The 19,816-nt window shown below is 37.5% G+C and overlaps 1 protein-coding gene across 4 annotated transcripts in view; it reads left to right on the top strand.

Annotated features, from left to right (window-relative positions):
• The window catches only part of DMXL1 (Dmx like 1), an 87,370-nt gene that overhangs the window by 9,136 nt on the left and 58,418 nt on the right, over positions 1-19,816 (top strand). For all 4 annotated transcript variants that reach the window (XM_064438997.1, XM_064438996.1, XM_064438999.1 and 1 more), the window contains exons 2-8: positions 1,733-1,858; positions 7,159-7,236; positions 9,304-9,382; positions 9,972-10,110; positions 14,346-14,412; positions 17,362-17,537; positions 18,842-19,031. In XM_064438997.1, the coding sequence (XP_064295067.1) occupies positions 1,733-1,858; positions 7,159-7,236; positions 9,304-9,382; positions 9,972-10,110; positions 14,346-14,412; positions 17,362-17,537; positions 18,842-19,031 (855 nt within the window). The remainder of the gene's footprint in view (positions 1-1,732; positions 1,859-7,158; positions 7,237-9,303; positions 9,383-9,971; positions 10,111-14,345; positions 14,413-17,361; positions 17,538-18,841; positions 19,032-19,816) is intronic.

Below are 19,816 nucleotides of genomic sequence, written 5' to 3'. Positions count from 1 at the left end.
GGGCTAGGGACTTAATCAGTGAGTCACCAGGTGAGATGGTTTTTAACTAAAGAAAAAAATGTTCTGTGAGGAACAGGTCCAAAGTCCTTGTCATTGCGATGTCAAAATAATCACTTTAACATTTGAACAAAAAATAGTACTCAATCTCCTGTTTTGGAATGAGTTTTAAATTAGACTGCTTTGGAGCCTGCGGTTTAATATGTCAATTTGTAATAAATGCTGCTCTTTTGACAGGAGGAATTACACTGCTTGAACCTCCTCTTGAAGCTGAAGAGGGGACAGGACAGGAAGGGGCTCAAAAACCTGACTAATAATAAATGATCATAAATATATTGTTATATATAGTCTGCCGAAGCATTCTAGACACCATTTCCTTCAATTATGAGGTTATTTTAAGGGTGGCTCGTGGTCTGCTCATTGGAAAGTAATAACTGAATATTGGCTGAGAATGGTGAGCACAGTCTTCTGGGTAAGATTGTTTTGTGACATATCACCAACCCTTTTGTGGGGAAAATTGTCTTTGGACCAAAATCCCCATATTTTTAATTTTATTTATTTATTTTGATGTATTGTAATGGTATGATAGTCTAGGTCAACTTGGCTGAAAGTACTCTTTCATGTGAAACACCTGAAAACATGATCATCAGATTTCAAATTTGTAAATCTAGCATTCAATTTTTCTGCTTTTTCCAAGTCAAAAGTGTTTTTAGTTAATATACTAGAAATCAGTAGGGTTGGTTGTAAGGCAAGATCATTTATGTCAGTACATGGAAATCTTCCATCTGCAGTTTTTGTGAGACTGTTCTGCTCTTAAATCTTTTGACCAATTAAAATGTTGTGTTTGGCCATTTTATTGTTCTCTCGGTCCCTAACAGAATACTGGTTTTTGTGCTCTTAATTTTGTTGCTGGCTTCCTGGCTCTAGCTTTTTGACAGATGCTCGTTCCTTATTCTAGGAGTTTCAACCCTGAATGCTATGTTGTTATGCTTGTTGGATGATTCTGCTCACTACCGTTTCCACAAGTTTCTCTGGTGTTCAGTCTTTCTCTCCATTTTAATCTGTGCTCAGTTTTTTAACAAAACTTGCATAAAGATAGGAAGAAATTTTGTCTCGGACATTGCAGTACTCATTCAGCTGGCTCTGTGTTAGATATATCAAATTACTTAGTAACAATATAAATTTCAGAGAAAATAAAATCAATCCATGGAATGCAAGTAACAGGAGACTTGACAAGTCTGAAAGCACAGCTTTGCTTTTCTATAACTAAGCTCATTTTGTTACCCTTCTGAATTTCTTCCTTTACTAAACTTCTTACTAAATGCTTTGTATTGGTTCTATTCCCCCTTTTAAAAAATCTATTTTTAAATGCCTCTGTCTCCAGTCTAGGAAACATATTACTTTTTCCTACTTTGCATGAACTTTGTGCTTCATGCTTTTTCTTTTCTCTAGATGTTTTCATAACTCTATTGTTTTTTGCCTCTTCTGTTTTGAAACATCGTTTGCTTGTTACACAGGCATTGTGATGCACCTCTTAGCATGGAGGAAGAGTAATTTGCCACTCATGTTGCTTGATTTAAAATGTAGACATCTGTTTGATCTCTGCAAATACCTCTGTATTTCTGTTTACAGTGTTCTGCATGGATAGGGTACATGAACTATGTTTCATACTTCACCAATATGCTGTAAATAGCTAAAGCTTTACTTAATTCTTCTTTGTTTTTTCTTTTTTTAGGCATATGCATCAGGATGTGATATTGTGGTACTGGGGACTGACTTTGAAAGATTACAGATAATCCCTGGAGCAAAACATGGAAACATCCAGGTGGGATGTGTGGACTGTTCAATGCAACAGGGGAAGGTATGTACAGCAGTGTTTCTAATAATGTTCTAGCCATTAAGTTAAGCACCTTCTCAAAAGCGTGGATACTTGTAAGTTAATGCACATACAGAAGAGTGAGTAGTAAAATGGCAGATTGCTTCATGTCTTTATTTGTGGTAAGCAGCACAGAGAATGTGAAATACTAACCATAGATATGACATTGTAGAAGGTATGTAGGGCTGTACGGGAAGGTATAAATATGCACAGGGCTGCATAGGGGAGATAGCAAGAATTTGACTAAATGATGAGTAAGGTGGAAGCAAAGGTAATTTATTCACTATGGCTTCACACTACTGGGTGTGTCATTGACATGCTTTGACATGTTACTGCCTGGCAGCAGATGAATACTTCCACAAAAATCACTTTCAGGTCATCCAGAAAAATGGCACCCCTTTAAGCAATTCATAAAGGCTTAAAATTGTTCTTGGACAGGGTTTTGCTTGCTTGAATTCTCAGCTTTTCTTTCTCTGTGTAGGTAAACTGGATCAGAAATATTGTATTTTGGTTACTATTAGGTTTCAAGTCCTTTTTACAGAGGTCTGTCTTAATTGTTCTGCCACAGTGAAAAGTAAATAACCAGGTAACTCCTTCCATTAGGATGTCAGTGTGATTAAGCTACTCACCAGTTCAGTAGGAACTGTGCCTGGGTACATGTTGGCTCATCTGAGAGGGTGCTTTTATATTGTTGCTTCCTTTATCCTTATTCCTAGTGAGGAGATAACGTGAGCATTCTGCACATCACTACAAGCCTTAGGAGTTGATGAGAGCTTTGGTTAGATTCTGGTCTCCATCTTGAGACAAGACCTCTGCATGGAAACCAGCTTATGTTTACATGTGAAGTCATGGTGGTGATCCCCAGCCGCTCTCTGTTTCTCCTTTCTAATGTTTGAGTGATGAAGTCTTGCAACAGTAGTGAAGGAACATAAATGAAAATGAGGAAGTTTTCTCTGTGTCTCTCTTACCTCATAGCCTTAAAGCCTGCATGTGTTTCTCCATTGGCTGCTGTTAACTAGAAAGCTTTTTTGAGTTCACTGGCTATGTATTAACAGATGGTGAAATACACATGCAGATCACATATCATAGTTAATCTTATAAATATTTTCTGCAAATTTGGAAGGTCATCTTGACTGCACAATAGCAGTTCTGTCTGCGTTTAAATGATAAACTGTACTTGAATTGTAAATTAACACACACACGAATGCATAAAATGATCAAGGCTTTAGAATTTTTTTGTTACTGAAGTAGACCTCTGGTCATTTTGATTCTTCAGGTTGGTACTGTTTGCTGTTAGCAATTAGACTAGATGTATTTGCAGAGTGCTGAAATAAAAGCAATGAATGGCTAGGAATTTACTTATTGACTGGACTGATCAATATGTTTCCAGTTCACTCTTGCAAAGATGGAATTTCTTCTTAAAGTGTCTTCATCAGTATTGACACACAGGTTTCTCTTCAGTTTACCTCCAGATTATTCTTTGTTCTTTAAAATCTGTAGGAAGAAGCAGAATGCAAATAATGCAGCTTATTTAGGCTGCAAATTGGAACCTTTCTAGAATGCAAGTTCTAATTTGTACTTTATTAATTATGTACATTTTTAGTTTTTCACTTTACAGAGAACTGCTATCAAGCACTTTCTTGATAATAGCTTGCCTTTACTCTCTTTGAAGGACCTCCGTCATTCTCCCTTTGGATGACAGAATTGATTTGTAAAAGAGTTATTTTCTTGTTATTAAAGTAATGAGTTGAAATTTTTCTCCATTCTTGCCCCTAAATCTAATTCTAGTTTATTGGGAAACTAGTGTCTTGTGAAGCTACTCTGAAGTAGTAATGGCTTATAAGGTCATGTATGACCCACCTCTCCCTTGGCTTTGAAGGGTGGGGGCAACATGGCACCATCTTTTCCAAGTCTAGTTTTGGAGATAAACTTAATTCTCTGTCTCTGCGAATGAGATGAGGTGAAGAAAATGTATGAGAATTTTTAATCATCCCAGGAAAGCATGTATATGTATGTTTATATTTATGTGTGTTTGTATGTGTACCGATATAAACTTTTTCAAAAAGTCTCCCTTGGGTTTGCAAGGACTAGTTTTACAAATACAACAACTTAACCTTAGGCCACTGAATCCAGTCTCTTGCCTTTGGTTGTAGGCAACTTGGCAGTCAACAATATATGTGTATGTATTTTCCCCTTCCTCTAGTGAACATAAGAATTAAGGCCAAAACTTTTAATGATAACCTGACAAAACTTTGTTTTCATGGTTTGGCTTGTACAAATATCTAACAGGGTAGAAATGGTCCTAGCTTCAGGTCTTTTGGAAATGTTTAATCAAAGTTGTTTGCATATGGCTGATGACTGCAGGTTTTTGTTGTTAGTAGGCAGTCTGTTAGTAGGCAGGTTTTTTTAAAGGATCTGTGATTGTTTTGTTTTCTGCTCTTCGTTAGTGAGTGATAATGTAACGTAGTATAAGTTACAGACCTTTTGATGAATGAGAAAAATGTTGAGGATTTCTGTGCAATATGGTGGCCTAGTGGAAAAAAACATAAGTGAAGCTGTTTGGATTATACTAAAACTTTATAAAATTAGAAGCTAATGCTACCGGTTATATTCCTGCTTTGGCAAAGTTGTTGCCCAGGGTCTGACGCTTTATTCTTATCTGGCACTGCAAGAATTATAGTCATAGAATGTTTTGTGTTGGAAGAGACCTTTAAAGATGATCTAGGCCAACCCCCTCCCTGTCGTGGGCAGGGACATCGGTCACTAGATGGTGTTGTTCGAAGCCCCGTTCAGCCTGACCTTGAATGTTTTTAGGAACAGGGCATCTACAACCTCTTTGTGTAACCTGTTTCAGTGTCTCATCGTCATTGAAAAAAAATTCCTTCCTTATGTCCATTCTAAAGCTACTTTCCTTCAGTTTAAAACCATTACCCTTTGTCCTTTCACTATAGGTCCTGGTAAAAAGTCTTTCTCCATCTTTCTTGTAAGCCCCCTTCAGGTACCGAAAGGACGCAGTAAGGTCTGCCTTCTCTCCTCCAGGCTGAACAACCCCGACACTCTCAGCCTTTTCTCGTAGGAGAGGTGTTCAATCCCTCTGACCATTTTTGTGGCCCTCCTCTGGACCCTCTTGAACAGGTTTGTGTCTTTCTGATGCTGGGGACGCTAGAGCTGGATGTGGTACTCCAGGTTGGGTCTCATTAGAGCCAGAGAATCGCCTTCCTCACCCTGCTGGCCACTCTTGATGCAGCCCAGGATGCAATTGTCTTTCTGGGCTGCAAGTGCACACTGCCAGCTCTTATTCAATCTTTTGTCCACCAGTACCTCCAAGTCCTTCTCCACAGGGCTGCTCTCAATCCATTCATTCCCCTAGTCTACATTGATAATTGATACAGGGGCTTGCCCAAGGTGCAGGACCTTGCCCTTAGCCTTGTTGAACTTCATGAGGTTCATAAGGGCCCACTCCTCAAGGTTGTTAAGGTCCCTCTGGGTGGCATCCCTTCCCTCTAGTGAATCAGCTGTACCACTCATCTCAGTGTCATCTGCAAATTTGCTTGGGTGCACTCAGTACCACTGTCTATCATTAGGAATGGCTGTAACCTTTCTCTTACAACTCAGTAAGGCTTCTCTGCACGTCCTATTTCTAATAATAGGACTTGGGACTACAATGGACATTGGTTGAAGTCTGGGTGATTGTTGTGGTAGTTTCTGAAGTTCTTCAACACACAAATTTGCATTATTATTTTTGGCAACATGCTGCTCAGTGAGGACTAGTGTGAGTGGCTGGATCGTTGTGGAAGCCTGTGGAAGCTTTCAGGGGGTAGTAGTTGCTCTGGACACTTACTTGTTTAGCATTTTGGCATGCTAATGTTAGTTTGTCTTAAAAACCCACTAAACAATAAAAAAACGGAGGAACTTGGAAAATGAAATATGAGTTTACATAAATTTGCAGTTGGGGTGTGGAATGGAATTACAAGAATAAAAAGAGTAAGTGCAGTAGTTAAAGAGAATTAGAGAGGGAAAGTATTAGATGTAAGTAAAAAGTTTTCTTCAGGTATTTTGCAACTGTGACAAAATTATTCTTGGCATTTTGGGGTCAGGCTGATGTTTAGGTTGTTAGTGTGGGAGAAATTTGTTTAACCCTCTGGTTTTTAATGCAGAGTTTCTCGTGAAGCTACAGATACATGGATTTTAGGATCTGTATGGACCTGTATATTTGTACAGATCATGTACATCTGTAATTAACTGATCTGTAACAACTTAAGTATGACAGTTTAGTCCTTTTGTTTTTTCTCCTTAAAGCTGTAGCGGCTGATACAAAATCGAAATGTATTTTATAAGGTAACTCTGACTTTCTTTGATGTTGTTAAAGGAAAACTGAATACTTTCTGAGCTAGAATTTCACAGAAATAGGAAACTGACTATTACAGCATATCAGAACTGTAGATGAGTTCCTTTTAACATCAGCATCACATCAGAATGCAGGATGTCCGTTATGCGTGACCTATGCAAACTCCTTCATTTTTGTAAATCTGTATTTCATAGTAGATGTAGACAACGTTGCCTCATGATGGCTCTTTCAGGCTCTCTGCTTGAGGTCTTTAAGATACATTTGGCTTGTTTTGGTTCTTCCTAGCGAGTGTTTTAAGCTTGCTTTTCTATAGATATCGTGAGATGTAATACTCTTAATTTTTTTCTTAATCTAAGTTTGGGGTGGCTGATACCACTGATGGAATAAGACACTGAAATACCAATTAAAGCTGACCATACTACAACTTTCTTGAGATATTTTTCTATTAGCACTTAGTAGTTCTTCTGTTTTGCAGTTCTTTGGGTGTTTAGCTTGTGTACCTCAAGTATTCTGAATTAACTTCTTATAGTGTAGCATGTTCTCATGCCAAGGAAATCCACAAAAGTACCCTGAAATGATGTTGGTTCCATTTCTGAGAACGTGAACTTGGCAGGCTTCATTGAATGTTTACCTAATTTAACATGGAAAGATTACTGATAATAGATCTGATTAAAAAAAAAAAAAGCTAGTGTACACCTGTAGTCTCAGCAGTTAGTTCATCAGGACTAATGTGTAAATAAAGGTATGTATTATTACCAACACTTCATGATTTTTGCTGAATGTTGCTTTTCTGTTATTGAAAGGGAATATGGATGTGATCTTCAAATTTAGCTATAAGGAAAGTTAAAAGTAGAATCATCAATTTGCATTTTATTCTTGTTTTTTCTACAGCTTGTTCTGTGTGTGTTTATGTACATAAAAATAATAATTGCTTTAGATTGCAGCTTCTTACGGAAATGTGATTTGTATCTTTGAGCCAGTTAACCTCTTGAAGCAGAACAGCAGTCATCATAATGTAAGTAATTCATCACTCCTTAATTCATTTACTCAGTTAAAAAGCCTGAATCATTTTTCTTGTTTGCTTTATAGTCTAAGATATCTTTTATATCATCTTTTAATGCAAGAATAAAATTGAAAGATAAGGTGGTCCTTGGGAGGTGAAAATGGTAGGGGGAGGGCAGAGTCAGGTTATTTGAAATAGTTCTTACTGTAACGCTTTGTATTACTGATTTATCTAACCCTACAGTTCATAACTGAAATATTACAGGACCCCAAAAGAGTGCATGCCCCTGTTCTCCAAAGAGTATAGCCATTACAGTAGGAATTCCTTTCTGAACTATCCTTTGTAGATTTTAGGTCCTGATGTGTTTGACATTGTTCCTTTAACTTCGGTTTGTGAAACTGAATGCTCTTGGCCAAATCTGTCATAGTTTCAAAAAGTCTATGTTTTTTTAGAATATCTGACTGAGTGCTTATTCTTCATTGTTATAAAGGTGAATAAGACTAGTATTTATTACCTTGATAGCATGGCTTAGTTTCAGTGACAGTGGTCTAGAATTAGCAGACAGAATCTTAATTCTGGCTAATAATATGATTTAGAGCAAGTTATTTAACCATGCCTCTTCCATGGAGAGGATTACTCATATCATTAGAAGCATTAGAGTCTAATTAAAGTCAGTTTGATATGAGGGCTTTGACAGCAATTGCTGAAGGAGCTTCTGTCTCTTTCTTCAGGGGTTTGGTCTCTCCATTTGTATTAATGAATTGTTTATACGGCCGTATAGTGGATTCCCTTCTTTATACTAACCAGCTCAGTCATGTTTCCTGGTACACCTGTAAACCAGTGGTATTTTGTATATTAATTAAATAGCTGGTATTGAATATATATATAAAGAAAAATTTTATTCAACTGTAAAGGAGTGGAACAAAATAATGGTAAAATGTGAATTCCTGTGCTCATATGAACTTCTCAGAAGTACTGTTCCCCTTTTTGATCATTGGAGCCATTGAATCCATCCTGAACGTTTCTCTATACCAGCGAACACTACACATACCTTGAATATTCGAGGTTAGTGTAGCACCTGTAAGCAATAGAGAAAGCATTCTCAAACCATGATATGCTTTCAAATATTTATAACTGAAGAAATACTCTTTTACTTCATTCTTGCAGTTAAACTCTATGCAATAATTTCCAGTGTATTTAGGTGGTTGTAAGATTGTCTCTGTCTTACATCTAATAGAATGTTCAGGATCTTAAAAAAAAAGAAACAAAACCCCTGAAACAAACCAGTTTCAGAAATATTTCAGTTAGATCCTTATCTGCAGGTACTTCTCACTGTTTTCTACCAAACTTCTGGAAGATTCAGTTGCTACATTTTAACTTTCACATCTATTGGTTTGATATTTTTGGAGTGGGAGATGATTACTTTAAAGAAGTCTTTGTAAATTAAGAAAAAAACCCTGTTGGCTCTTAATAACCAGTAATGATTTCAGTTTCTTTTATAATTCAAAGCACCAAAACTTTGCAACCTATTATGAAAACAGACCAGATAAATGTCTTGAGAATTTAATCCTCAGCTGTTACAGTGAATGAACTAATGATGCAAAATCTGAAGATAGTTGACTGTCTTGTTGTATATTAAAAAAAAAAGGGGGGGGGGGGGCGGAATTATCATATATGTTACCTTGACCTTACTGGGATAGTTTAATTCAAAAATACTACTGATAGCAAACACAGGTGCATTTACTGTATGCCATTTTTTAAATACCTATTTTTTCCCCAAAATAAAATCACTTTCCTTGAAAAAAAAAATCAGATTCTGATGATACTTTTTATACTGAACTTTTTCAAGCTACATTTTTAAAGTAAAAAATTAGAAACTTCAAGTTATATGGTCAGATTAATGGAAAGTTATTTTGTTTAAAAATCAGAATTGATCCATTTTTATTAGATAGGCAGTAATGTATTTTTAAACACATACCTTATTAAAGTTGGAGAGTGCGGTGAAGATGTACTATTTCTATTTTAAAAGGGGAAGGGAGTGTTTTAATGCTAATTTTTTTTGAACACTTAAAATTTCAGACGTTGCATTATCAGTGGCAGAAGAATGCTCAAATCTTGCTGGAATCTCTAGCACATAATCTAACATGGGATCCCACAGGTAAGAAAAGAATAGAAGAAACACCTAACTGCAATTAGTCTTTTATTTAAATTTTACCATTCTTTGGGGACAAGGAAGAAATTTTTGTTTTGTCCTAGCATGATAGAGAAATCTATCTTTTGTCACTTGTAGCAGAGCCAAAATACTAGGTGCATCTGTATGGGCTTACTCAATTCTTCTAATCTCAGCAGTATCTAATGTTTAAAAACATGGCTTAAATGGTAAGTATTTGTTATGAAAGAGGGACATCTACAGTAGGTCTAGGTTTTTCTTTTGAAGAATAACTACTTTGAAAATTTTATTCATTTTCACCATTTGAACTCTACGTAGATACTCCAATCAAAATGTCTTACAATATGAGAGTAACTTCTTGTGAGATTGACCCAATCTGTATCCATGTAGGGTGAATGTGTAAAACACACGCTGCTATTGTAGTAACTTTGCTATAGAAAAGGTATTAAGGCAATATCTGACATAGTTTGTTCTGCAGTTTAGGCTTTGCAAAAGTGTTTTTTTCCCCCCCATCTTTATAGAATGCTCTATTTTGCTACTTGTTTTGTACTTATATTGTTACAAATATTTGCTTTAGGCACTCGGCTTTTGACTGGTTCCAGTTGTCTTCAGCTTTGGTCCAGTGTTTCTTTAGAAAACCCTTCTGACAATGACAATGACAATACTGAAAGAACAGATATTGGACTTGGAGAATGGAGGTGCATCTGGCAATGCAAGTAAGAAACTTGTTTAAAGACGAGTAATTCCATTTTCCTTGCTGATTCATACCTTTCATATGAAATAGTGTAGTTCAATGAAATCCTACTCTATACTGTTACTTGATAAATATTATTGATATGTGATAAATTTAAATCATATTTCACTTGAACATGTGACATTTCTCTTTTCCTACAATATCAGCTGTAATTGCTTTTGTGGTAGTTTGTTTTTAGGCAGTTACTGAACACTAGTAAAATATTGAGGGATGGCTGCTATTGAGGCTGTCCCTGTAGACTTTGTTCCATGTACAAGAAATAAGGTGAAAGCTGCATGTTTGAAAACTGTTGAGCTTTCAGGACTGATTAAAACAAACTTCCTTCTACGTTTAATGTTGTGCACCTTTCTTTCCTTCTCACACACCTCCTCCCTTTCACACACCTTTTACTTTTTCTGTGTTTATTCTGGATATTTGGAACAGTCGTGCAAAGATGGATGTGTTCTGTTTTACTGCATCTTTGAATGCTGCTCTTGTATTCATGTAGATGAATAATTTTAATCTTTGTTCTGTGTATTGGTACATTCAGAAGAGTTTTAGTTTAGTACTTCTGTTCATAAGCAATTTAAATCACTGTCCTTCCTGTCATAGGAAGACTTTTCTAGTACATCAGGTGCACTCTTCACTTGGGACTAGTGTTCCATGTGGCAGTCTCCTTAAAGAAGTGTTCAGTAGTGGCTGGATGGAGGGACCCTCCTGAAATTATTCTTAATGAAGCACTTTGCATTAGTTGGGTAGTTCCCTGGGCGTACCTGAAAAAATCCTTTTTTTAAATCCTTCAGTTGTCCCTTTTTCTGTGTACTCTCTGACTGTTATCAAGTATGTGCTTAAAATCCCAAGATAATCCAAACAGCAACTGAAAAATTTTCCTTTGAATGTGGTGGACTTCATAAATGAGAAAAATTGAAGACTTACTCAATTTATTGAGACACCTTTGGACCCTCATCTCTCAGCCTAAGAGGAGGAGTTGTCAGCCTGTAAATAGAATGCCATGGGTATGGTTTTAGAATCTGGAGTTGTGGTAACAGTAGTCAAGATGATACTTATACTGCTTTTCCTCTTTCCCTTCAATATTATGCTTTGCATTTATATCGTAAACCTTACAGAAGTCTTTATAGCTTTTACGCGTTTCCCTCTTTTTAAGCTCTCTCCTCCACAGAAGGGTTTGTGTTGTGCACTTCAAACTAGTAGGCCCTGTAAAGGGTCGATGGAGAACTTGCTTTGTCAGTTCACCTTTTATGCCTGTATGTCTTCTGGAATTTGTACTTCAATTAGATTTAGAATAGGTTTTTTCTTATGTTTGCAAGACAGTGATTTTTGTAGTACTACCATTTGCCAGAATTATTTTTGTATTTATTTGTACTGCCAGAATAGTATTTGTATTTTCAAGGAGGCATTCCCAAGTGTGGTCATATTGGCTCTACTAGGAGAACCTTGCTTAAAGCTAGGTGGAAATTGACTTTCTTTCACGCACAGCTTTTGTAATTGCTGTGCTGTTGTTACTGCGCACACTAAATGCATCATACTAACCTGGTGGCTACCTTAATCCTTCTTGAAAGTTAGGCCTTAAAACCTGTTATACATGTCTAAAAATTCAAGATGAAAATGTACACTGTACTTGTGCTGCACAATAAAATTCTTGTATGTTCTTGTCATTAATAAGCTTGTCACTTAGGTGATAGCTCAGTGCTTCAAAACCTGTAAAAGAAGTCCATTTATTTGTATTTCCAATAAAACTAAAACAGCAAAAATGAACCACATACTTAAGTTTAGATCACTTTGGTGTGGCATCTTTTACCAATGTGACCACTGATGTAAAAACTACTTTCAGATAACTCACACAGTCACAGAATCACAGGTTGGAAGGGACCTCAGGGGTCATCTAGTCCAACCTTTCTGGGAAGAGCACAGTCTAAACAAGATGGCCCAGCACCCTGTCCAGATGACTCTTGAAGGTGTCCAACATGGCCAAGTCAACCACTTCCCTGGGGAGATTATTCCAATGGTGACTGTCCTCACTGTGAAAAGTTTCCCTCTGGTGTCCAATCGGAATCTCCCCAAGAGCAACTTGTGTCCATTCCCCCTTGTCCTCTCCATGGGACTCTGTGTAAAAAGGGAGTCTCCGTCTTCTTTGTAGCTACCCCTTAAGTACTGGTACGTGGTGATGAGATCCCCTCTGAGCCTCCTTTTCTCAAGGCTGAACAAACCCAGCTCTCCCAGCCTATCCTCGCATGGTGGCCTTCCCAGTCCTTTGATCATCCTGGTGGCCCTTCTCTGCACCCCTTCCAGCCTGTCCACATCTTTTTTGTATAGCGGGGACCAGAGCTGCACACAGGACTCCAGGTGTGGCCTGACAAGCGCTGAGTAGAGCAGGATAATGACTTCTTTATCTCTGCTGGTGATGCCCTTTTTGATGCAACCAAGCATCCCGTTGGCCGCAGCAGCACACTGTTCGCTCATGTTGAGCTTCCTGTCCACCAGCACCCCCAGGTCCCTTTCCACAGAGCTGCTCTCCAGCCAGGTGGGTCCCAGTCTGTGCTGCACTCCGGGATTATATTTTCCCAGGTGCAAGACCTTACACTTCTCCTTGTTGAACTTCATAAGGTTCTTGCTGGCCCACTCTTCCAGCCCATCCAGATCTCCCTGCAGAGCAGCTCTCCCTTCTGGAGTGTCTACTTCCCCTCTCAACTTGGTGTCATCTGCAAACTTCATCAGGCTACACTTGATGCTGTTATCCAGATCACTTACTCAATATCTTTATAACATTGGGCCTGATATCGATCCCTGGGGGACTCCACTAGTGAGAGGTTGCCAGTTTGAGAAAGAGCTATCTACCACCACCCTTTGGGTGCGGCAGGTCCCCACCCACTGCACAGACCACTTGTCTAGGCCATAACACATCAATTTCTCCGGGAGCAGACTATGGGGGACTGTATCAAAGGCCTTGGAGAAGTCCAGGTAGACAATGTCCACCGCCTGCCCCATGTCAACCAGGCAAGTCACTTTGTCATGGAAGGCCACCAGGTTTGTCAAGCACGATCTGCCTTTAGTGAAGCCATGTTGGCTTTTCCCAATCATGTGCTTCAGTTGACTTGTGATGGGTCCCAGGAGGATTCGTTTCATAACTTTCCCAGGGACTGAAGCAAGGCTGATGGGCCCATAGTTACCTGGATCCTCCCTCGGGCCTTTCTTGTAGATAGGGGTAACATTTGCCTTCCTCCAGTCCTCTGGGACATCCCCTGTTCTCCATGACTTCTCAAAGATTATGGAGAGTGGCCTTGTGATGATGTCAGCAAACACCCTCAGGTGGATGGCATCAGGGCCCATTGATTTGTAGGGGTCAAGCTCCTGTAGTAATTCATGTACTGACTCTTCCTTCGCTGATGGTGGGTTGGTGTTTGGTTCAATCGGCAATTTCATTTCCAAAGCCTGGGACCCAACAGTGCTGGTAAAGACAGAGGTGAAAAAGGTGTTGAGAACCTCTGCCTTTTCTGCATCATTGGTGATTGATTCTTTTCTGTGTAACAGTGGGCCTATGTTTTCCTTCTTTTTCTCCTTATGGTTGACATGTCTGAAGAACCCTTTCTTGTTATTTTTTATGTCTACAGCCAGTTTCAATTAAAGCTGTGCTTTTGCTTTTCTGACTGTGTCTTTGCACTCTGGCTATGCCCTTGTAGTTCTTGGTGGAGAATCCTCCACCTCTTCATTTCTGGTGTGCTTCCCTTTTGGATTCTTAACTACATTTTTCTTTTTATGCCTTTTTGTTTTCTTCAGTTACAACTGTAGAAAGTATGAGAAATGGGAGTGTCTTTCACATAAATTGGAAGACAATATGGGACAGAAGAAATCAATTTGAAATCCAAATGATTGTGAAGTGGAAGTAGAGTATATCTGCATAGCGTTTAATCTGTTAGCAGCTTGTTTGCTCTTACAGTAGCTTGCAATATTGTAGCACCCTCAGCTACAGCTTTTTGGTTTGTTGTTTTTCCGGTGTTACTACAACCATGTTTTGCACACAAGTTTACCTCGTGTTCATTCTGGACTTTGTTAAAGCTGAAGTTGTTTCACAAATACAGTGGACGCTTGCATATAAGAATTAAATCAACTTTCATGAGTACAAGGGGAGGAAAAACTGTTTAGAGTTCTTAAAAAGTTCTTCAAACTTATTTTCTATTCTTAATTTTCTTTATCTGATAGAACTGCTTCTCAAGTTTGTTTAATGAAATTCTCACCAGATGGGGAGTTTTTTGCTACTGCTGGAAAGGTAAGCGTTTTTTTTCTAATTTGTTTTGTACTAATTCAGATAAGCTATTACAGCAAACAAGCAAAACAAACCCATGCATTTTTTAAAAGAAAAAAAGCTTTTAAAGGAAAAACTACTTTTTTTTTTTTTTTTAATATTACATAGTATTTCCAGTAATCCCTCTATGCATGTTTACATTTTGGTAAATAAGAATTTGAGAGAGAGGTAGTTTGGGGGTGGACGAGCCAAACAATATTCACTGCTTCCGATTTTAGAATACTCATTTTTTTTTATCAGTACCAAATTATAATACACCAGAAAGAAAAGAGTTTTGGGGAATGAGGGAGATATATCAATGATCTCACTGCTGGATATCCTTCTAGTGAGGAATTACATTCAGTATTTCATTACTACTATGACACCATTAATCAAAAATAGCTTTTTAGTATCTTTCTGTGTAAATGTGTCTGCCTATTTGTGTACATAGAAGAGAATTCATACTTCCCTCCGCAGGTATATTTACACGTAGTTAATGTTAGTGTTGGTGGCCAAACTTACAGATTAGTTCTGTGTGCTCAGCATTGAGTGGCTTATCATCAAAAGCAATAAAACCCCCTGGCAAAATAAGGAAAAAAAAAAAAGGCAAAATGTCACTGTCATATGCTTTCACTTCCTGAAACACTAATTAATCTTTTATTTATACTACAAAACTTGGTGTTCAGGTTTTGTAAGAGAATAATATCCAAACAAGTCAAAGCAGAAAAAATAAAGAAAATGTAGAGGATCCAGTGAAAAAGTGTGACCAATCAATATGAGAATGTATATTATTTGTTAAGGGATGTGAAATGAGTAGTTTTCTGCAGGTAATACTGTAGTCTTTATGTGAGGGCAGAGTCATACTGGCATTGGTCAAAAAGTTCTGGTAAGAATGTCCAGACCCATCTTATGAGAACTGATGGGTTTATCAAAGTAGATTGTGGAAAGAAAAAAAAAAGTTTTCAGATTACTGTTTTTAAAAAAGAAATGGAAAACAGTATAAGCAGTTTTAATACAGTTTAACAGATGCAGGTAAGTGTCAAGTCTGTGCTACCAAATAAAGAACCTAGCAGAGACTGCAGAATAATTAAAGGAAACAGAATGCTACTATGTAAGGTTAATTGGGACAACACAGTTGCTGAGACTAGTGAAAACCTGGTTTAAGTGTCACAGAATCCAGAGCAATATTACCCTGACAGATTGAGTTTCAGACTTAAGAATGAAAAACAGTTGTGCAGTTTGGACTAGTCTTGGAGGCATGAATGAAAAAATTAGTATGTACACACAAATATTGGTTAGAGCAGTGTCTGATCTAGTTGTAGTATGTGGAGCTTTTCTGTTGCTGTTTGGATCATTATGTGTCTTAATATATGCTCGAAGCACAAAGCTTCAAGGATGGTTCAGTCTATAAATAAGTCTTGGTTTTAAAAGGTAGTTGTTATGCATATTTTCATGATCAGTTGGATGCATCAAGAACAGATGACTAAAATTTTGCTTAGTTGTAGGTGTTTGGTTTTTCCTCTAAAGCTTGCCATTTCAGATAATTACTCTTGCTTAGAGGACTAACTTTTAAGGCATTTGCTATCTTTAAGGAAGAAACAAAGATTTAACAAATCTTAAATTAATCTAGATTTCTTCTTCTAGATAAACTATATTCCGGTTGACTAGTTTCCAACATGTGAAGTGAAACACTAGACTTTATGGTGATAAACTGTACCCTGTATCATAACAAAGCAACAATTTTTATGCTCCATTCCCATTTTGCTTATTTGGGATGTCATATTACTTGCTATATGTCCTGTGATGTCTTTAGCCATTTACTGGCTGAAAGGAGAGATACTCCAGTCATGTTTAAGATAACTATTACTTTTAAAATTGTTCAAATACAGGTTTTATAAAAAAAAGTTTTGTCATTGTTGGTAATGTATACTATGTATTTCACTTTTTTATGTGTAGGAGTTAATATTTATTTTAAAAGTCAAGTTTTGATGGGCTCTAATGTTATAATGTAATTGAATTGTAGAAAAAATAGATTAATCTGCAAATAGCTTCTATTGGGGTAATATCCTTGCAGAGTTTTTGATTGGAATGTCTTATATCCTGTTATGTTATTGTACATTATAAACTCATGCCAAGTACAATTACTGAATAAGTAGGAATAAGTGGGGAAAAATTACTAAGGAGGAAAATTAATAATGAATTTTTACCATAAATTACTAAGTTAATTAGCTGCCTGCAGAATCTTTATAATACATCTTTTTTTTCTGTGTCTTCTTTCTTTATTTAATTTTTTGAGAGATGATGTTGGTCAGCTAAACAACCTTTCCCTCCCGCCAGTAGGGTCATGTTAAGCATATCTAGGTTAATGCAATATTTCAGTACCATTCATATTTAGTAGTTGATCAGCAACCTGCAAATCTAGATCCAGATTAATTTATCTGGTCCTTTAAGGCATAAGGATACAGACATTAGGAACATGATTTTTTCAGTTCGTGTATATGCCTATCTGAGAAAAGCAGGCTGAGCAGTACTGACCTTGATTCTTGAGTTGTCATCTTTGACCTTTGTTTGTATCCCTAGCGTTTCAATTTGGGGGTTTTCTGTCAAAGTACAGTAAGTTGTGTTAACATCTGAATACTAGCTCGAGCCAGTATAGCCTGCATTCTTGTGGTTAAAAACTGGCAGCTGATCAGAAGGAGCAGAATTAAATTAAATCCAAGCTAGTAAAGGCAAGAAAGATTAAAAGGAAGCTCTGCTACCATGTTTACTTTATGATAAGGTTTTGAAGTTCTATTTACTGAACTGACTTTCTGTCACCTGAAAAGTACTTTACCTAAAAGAAAAACGAAAACCCAGGAGACATACACAGAAGTACTTCCAGTGCATCATATTCTTATGCAAGATAGTATCATTTACTGTCTTTTCTTTCCCCAGGATGATTGTCTTGTGAAGGTGTGGTACAATACAGACAACTGGCGATCAGCCATAGCACCACCTGGCGAAGGTCCAGAAAAACAAGCAAAAGAAGTTGATTTTTCATTTGTTTATTTGGCTCATCCTCGATCAGTAAATGCATTTTCATGGAGGAAGACCAGTAAATTCATGCCACGGTCAGTAGTTCTTCAGAGGATGTACGCTTTCTCTTAGGTGGGAAGGAACTGGAAAGAGAAAGGGAGTCCCACAGACTGGGTTAGACAATGGACTAAATACACATCAGCTCTTGCAGTATTACCTCTTTGCATCTTTTTGATTGCATTGTCTTAAGTGGCCATTCATGCATTTGATCCCACCTCATTCTTCTCTTTCTGTCCTAATAGAGTCAGAGCAATTCAAAAGTCCTGTCACTTTATGTTGTCTTTCTCAAACATTCAAATATTTGTGTCCTAAATTTTTTTCTCTACCTGGTACAAAACTAGACCACTGTCAGCAACAGTATCTCGAAATTTAATTAAAACGATCATTTGGAATTGGTATTTTGGGTTTGATTTTGTGTGTGTGTGTTCTGACAATTTCTAAATTACCTATTCCTATTTTCACCAGTAACTGCAATCTCAGACTGAAGTAACGGTAGCAGTTTTGTGCATTGCAACCAACTTTCTGCCATATAATTCCAAATAGTAGCTATTTGAAGTCTGCCTGCATTTGTGTGTTTAAGCATGTTTATGCTGTCTTTTATGCCAGCCTTTAAGTAGAAGACTCTTCAAAAAGCTTTTACTGTAGTCCTTAAATCAGTTTTGAAAATTTACCTACTCCATGATGCCTAAGGAAGTGTGCTGCTGGACAGCGCAGTCAGATGATCCATATAGTTTTTGAATCTTAGCTAAAACTAATTGCGAACTTACATGAACTGGAAACCTGATGATCTATATAGTTTTTTATCAGTGGCTATGTTAGGTTAATTGATTTTGGTTTTTTTAAATATATATATGTAACACAGACTGTATTTGAAAAAAGAGTAATTAAGAAAAATCTGTAGTTTTAAATTGGCTGTTGCATTCCTGATATTATCTTTGTTTCTTTGTAAGTGCTGGACAGCAGTATGTTCTGGGGAATTGTGAACAGGTACCCAGAATATGAATAGCTTTTTATGTGCAGGACTTTAAAAAGAAAAACATACCGTTTACTCTTTCAGCTATGACTCACTCTGGAAATTGAAATCCATGATTTGGTGTTGTACAGTTGTGTAATAAGTTTGAGGTAACTTATATTCAGGCACTTCAATAGATATGAAAGCCTTTCATACACCATTTGTTTTCCTAAGAATGTATTGTTGAGTTTTTCTTTCCTTAGTATTTTTAAATGACTTGGTGCAATTCTGAAAGCTGATAATGGACAATTGTTTGGTACTGTTGCTTTATTTTGATACTGTGTGATAGTAAGCAACTTCTTCACACCTTAAATTTTCTTTCATTAGTGGTGCTGTCTGCAATGTACTCCTGACTTGCTGTAAGGATAACGTTTGTCGTCTCTGGGCAGAGACTTTGTTACCCAATGACAGCCTATTGTATGGTGGAGGACACAACAATTGGAGTGAAGCAGTGAACTTCACAAGCAACTTCAAGAGAAATACTTCAAGTAAGGAAAAAGTGCAAAATGCTTTAGAGGTAAGAACTGAAACTGAACAGTGAGAATAAACACATGTACACACATAATTTCAGACAGATTTGTAATTACTAATTCAAACATGTATCATAACCTGAAATCCTTTATACCATAGATGTGCATGAAATGTTATAAAAGAGTGAATTTACTTTAAATTTTCTGTCGTGGTTTAGCCCCAGTCAACAACCCAGCACCACGCAGCCGCTCGCTCACTCCCCACTGGTGGGACGGGGGAGAGAATCAGAAGAGTAAAAGTGAGGCAACTCATGGGTTGAGATAAAGACAGTTTAATAGGGAAAGCAAAAGCTGCACGCAGAAGCAAAGCAAAACAAGGAATGCATTCACTCCTTCCCATGGGCAGGCAGGTGTTCAGCATCTCCAGGAAAGCAGGGCTCCATCATGCGTAACGGTGACTTGGGAAGACAAACGCCATCACTCCAAATGTCCCCCCCTTCCTTTTCACCAGCTTTATATACTGAGCATGATGTCATATGGTATGGAATATCCCTTGGGTCAGTTGGGGTCAGCTGTCCCAGCTGTGTCCCCTCCCAGCTTCTTGTGCACCCGGCAGAGCACGGGGAGCTGAAAAAGTCCTTGATCAGTGTAAACACTACTTAGCAACAGCCAAAACATCTCCACATTATCACCACTGTTTCCAGCACAAATCCAAAACATGGCCCCATACTAGCTACTATGAAGAAATTTAACTCTATCCCAGCTGAAACCAGAACAACTTCCTTAGGAAGGCTAAGCTGATAGTTATCCCACTGAGTTTTCACATGTGAAG

Source organism: Phalacrocorax carbo, chromosome Z (genome assembly GCF_963921805.1).
Source record: "Phalacrocorax carbo chromosome Z, bPhaCar2.1, whole genome shotgun sequence".
In the NCBI taxonomy this organism is placed as follows: Eukaryota; Metazoa; Chordata; class Aves; order Suliformes; family Phalacrocoracidae; genus Phalacrocorax; species Phalacrocorax carbo.
Note: the sequence above shows the minus strand (reverse complement) of the source record. Positions and strands in the feature narration are given on the sequence as shown.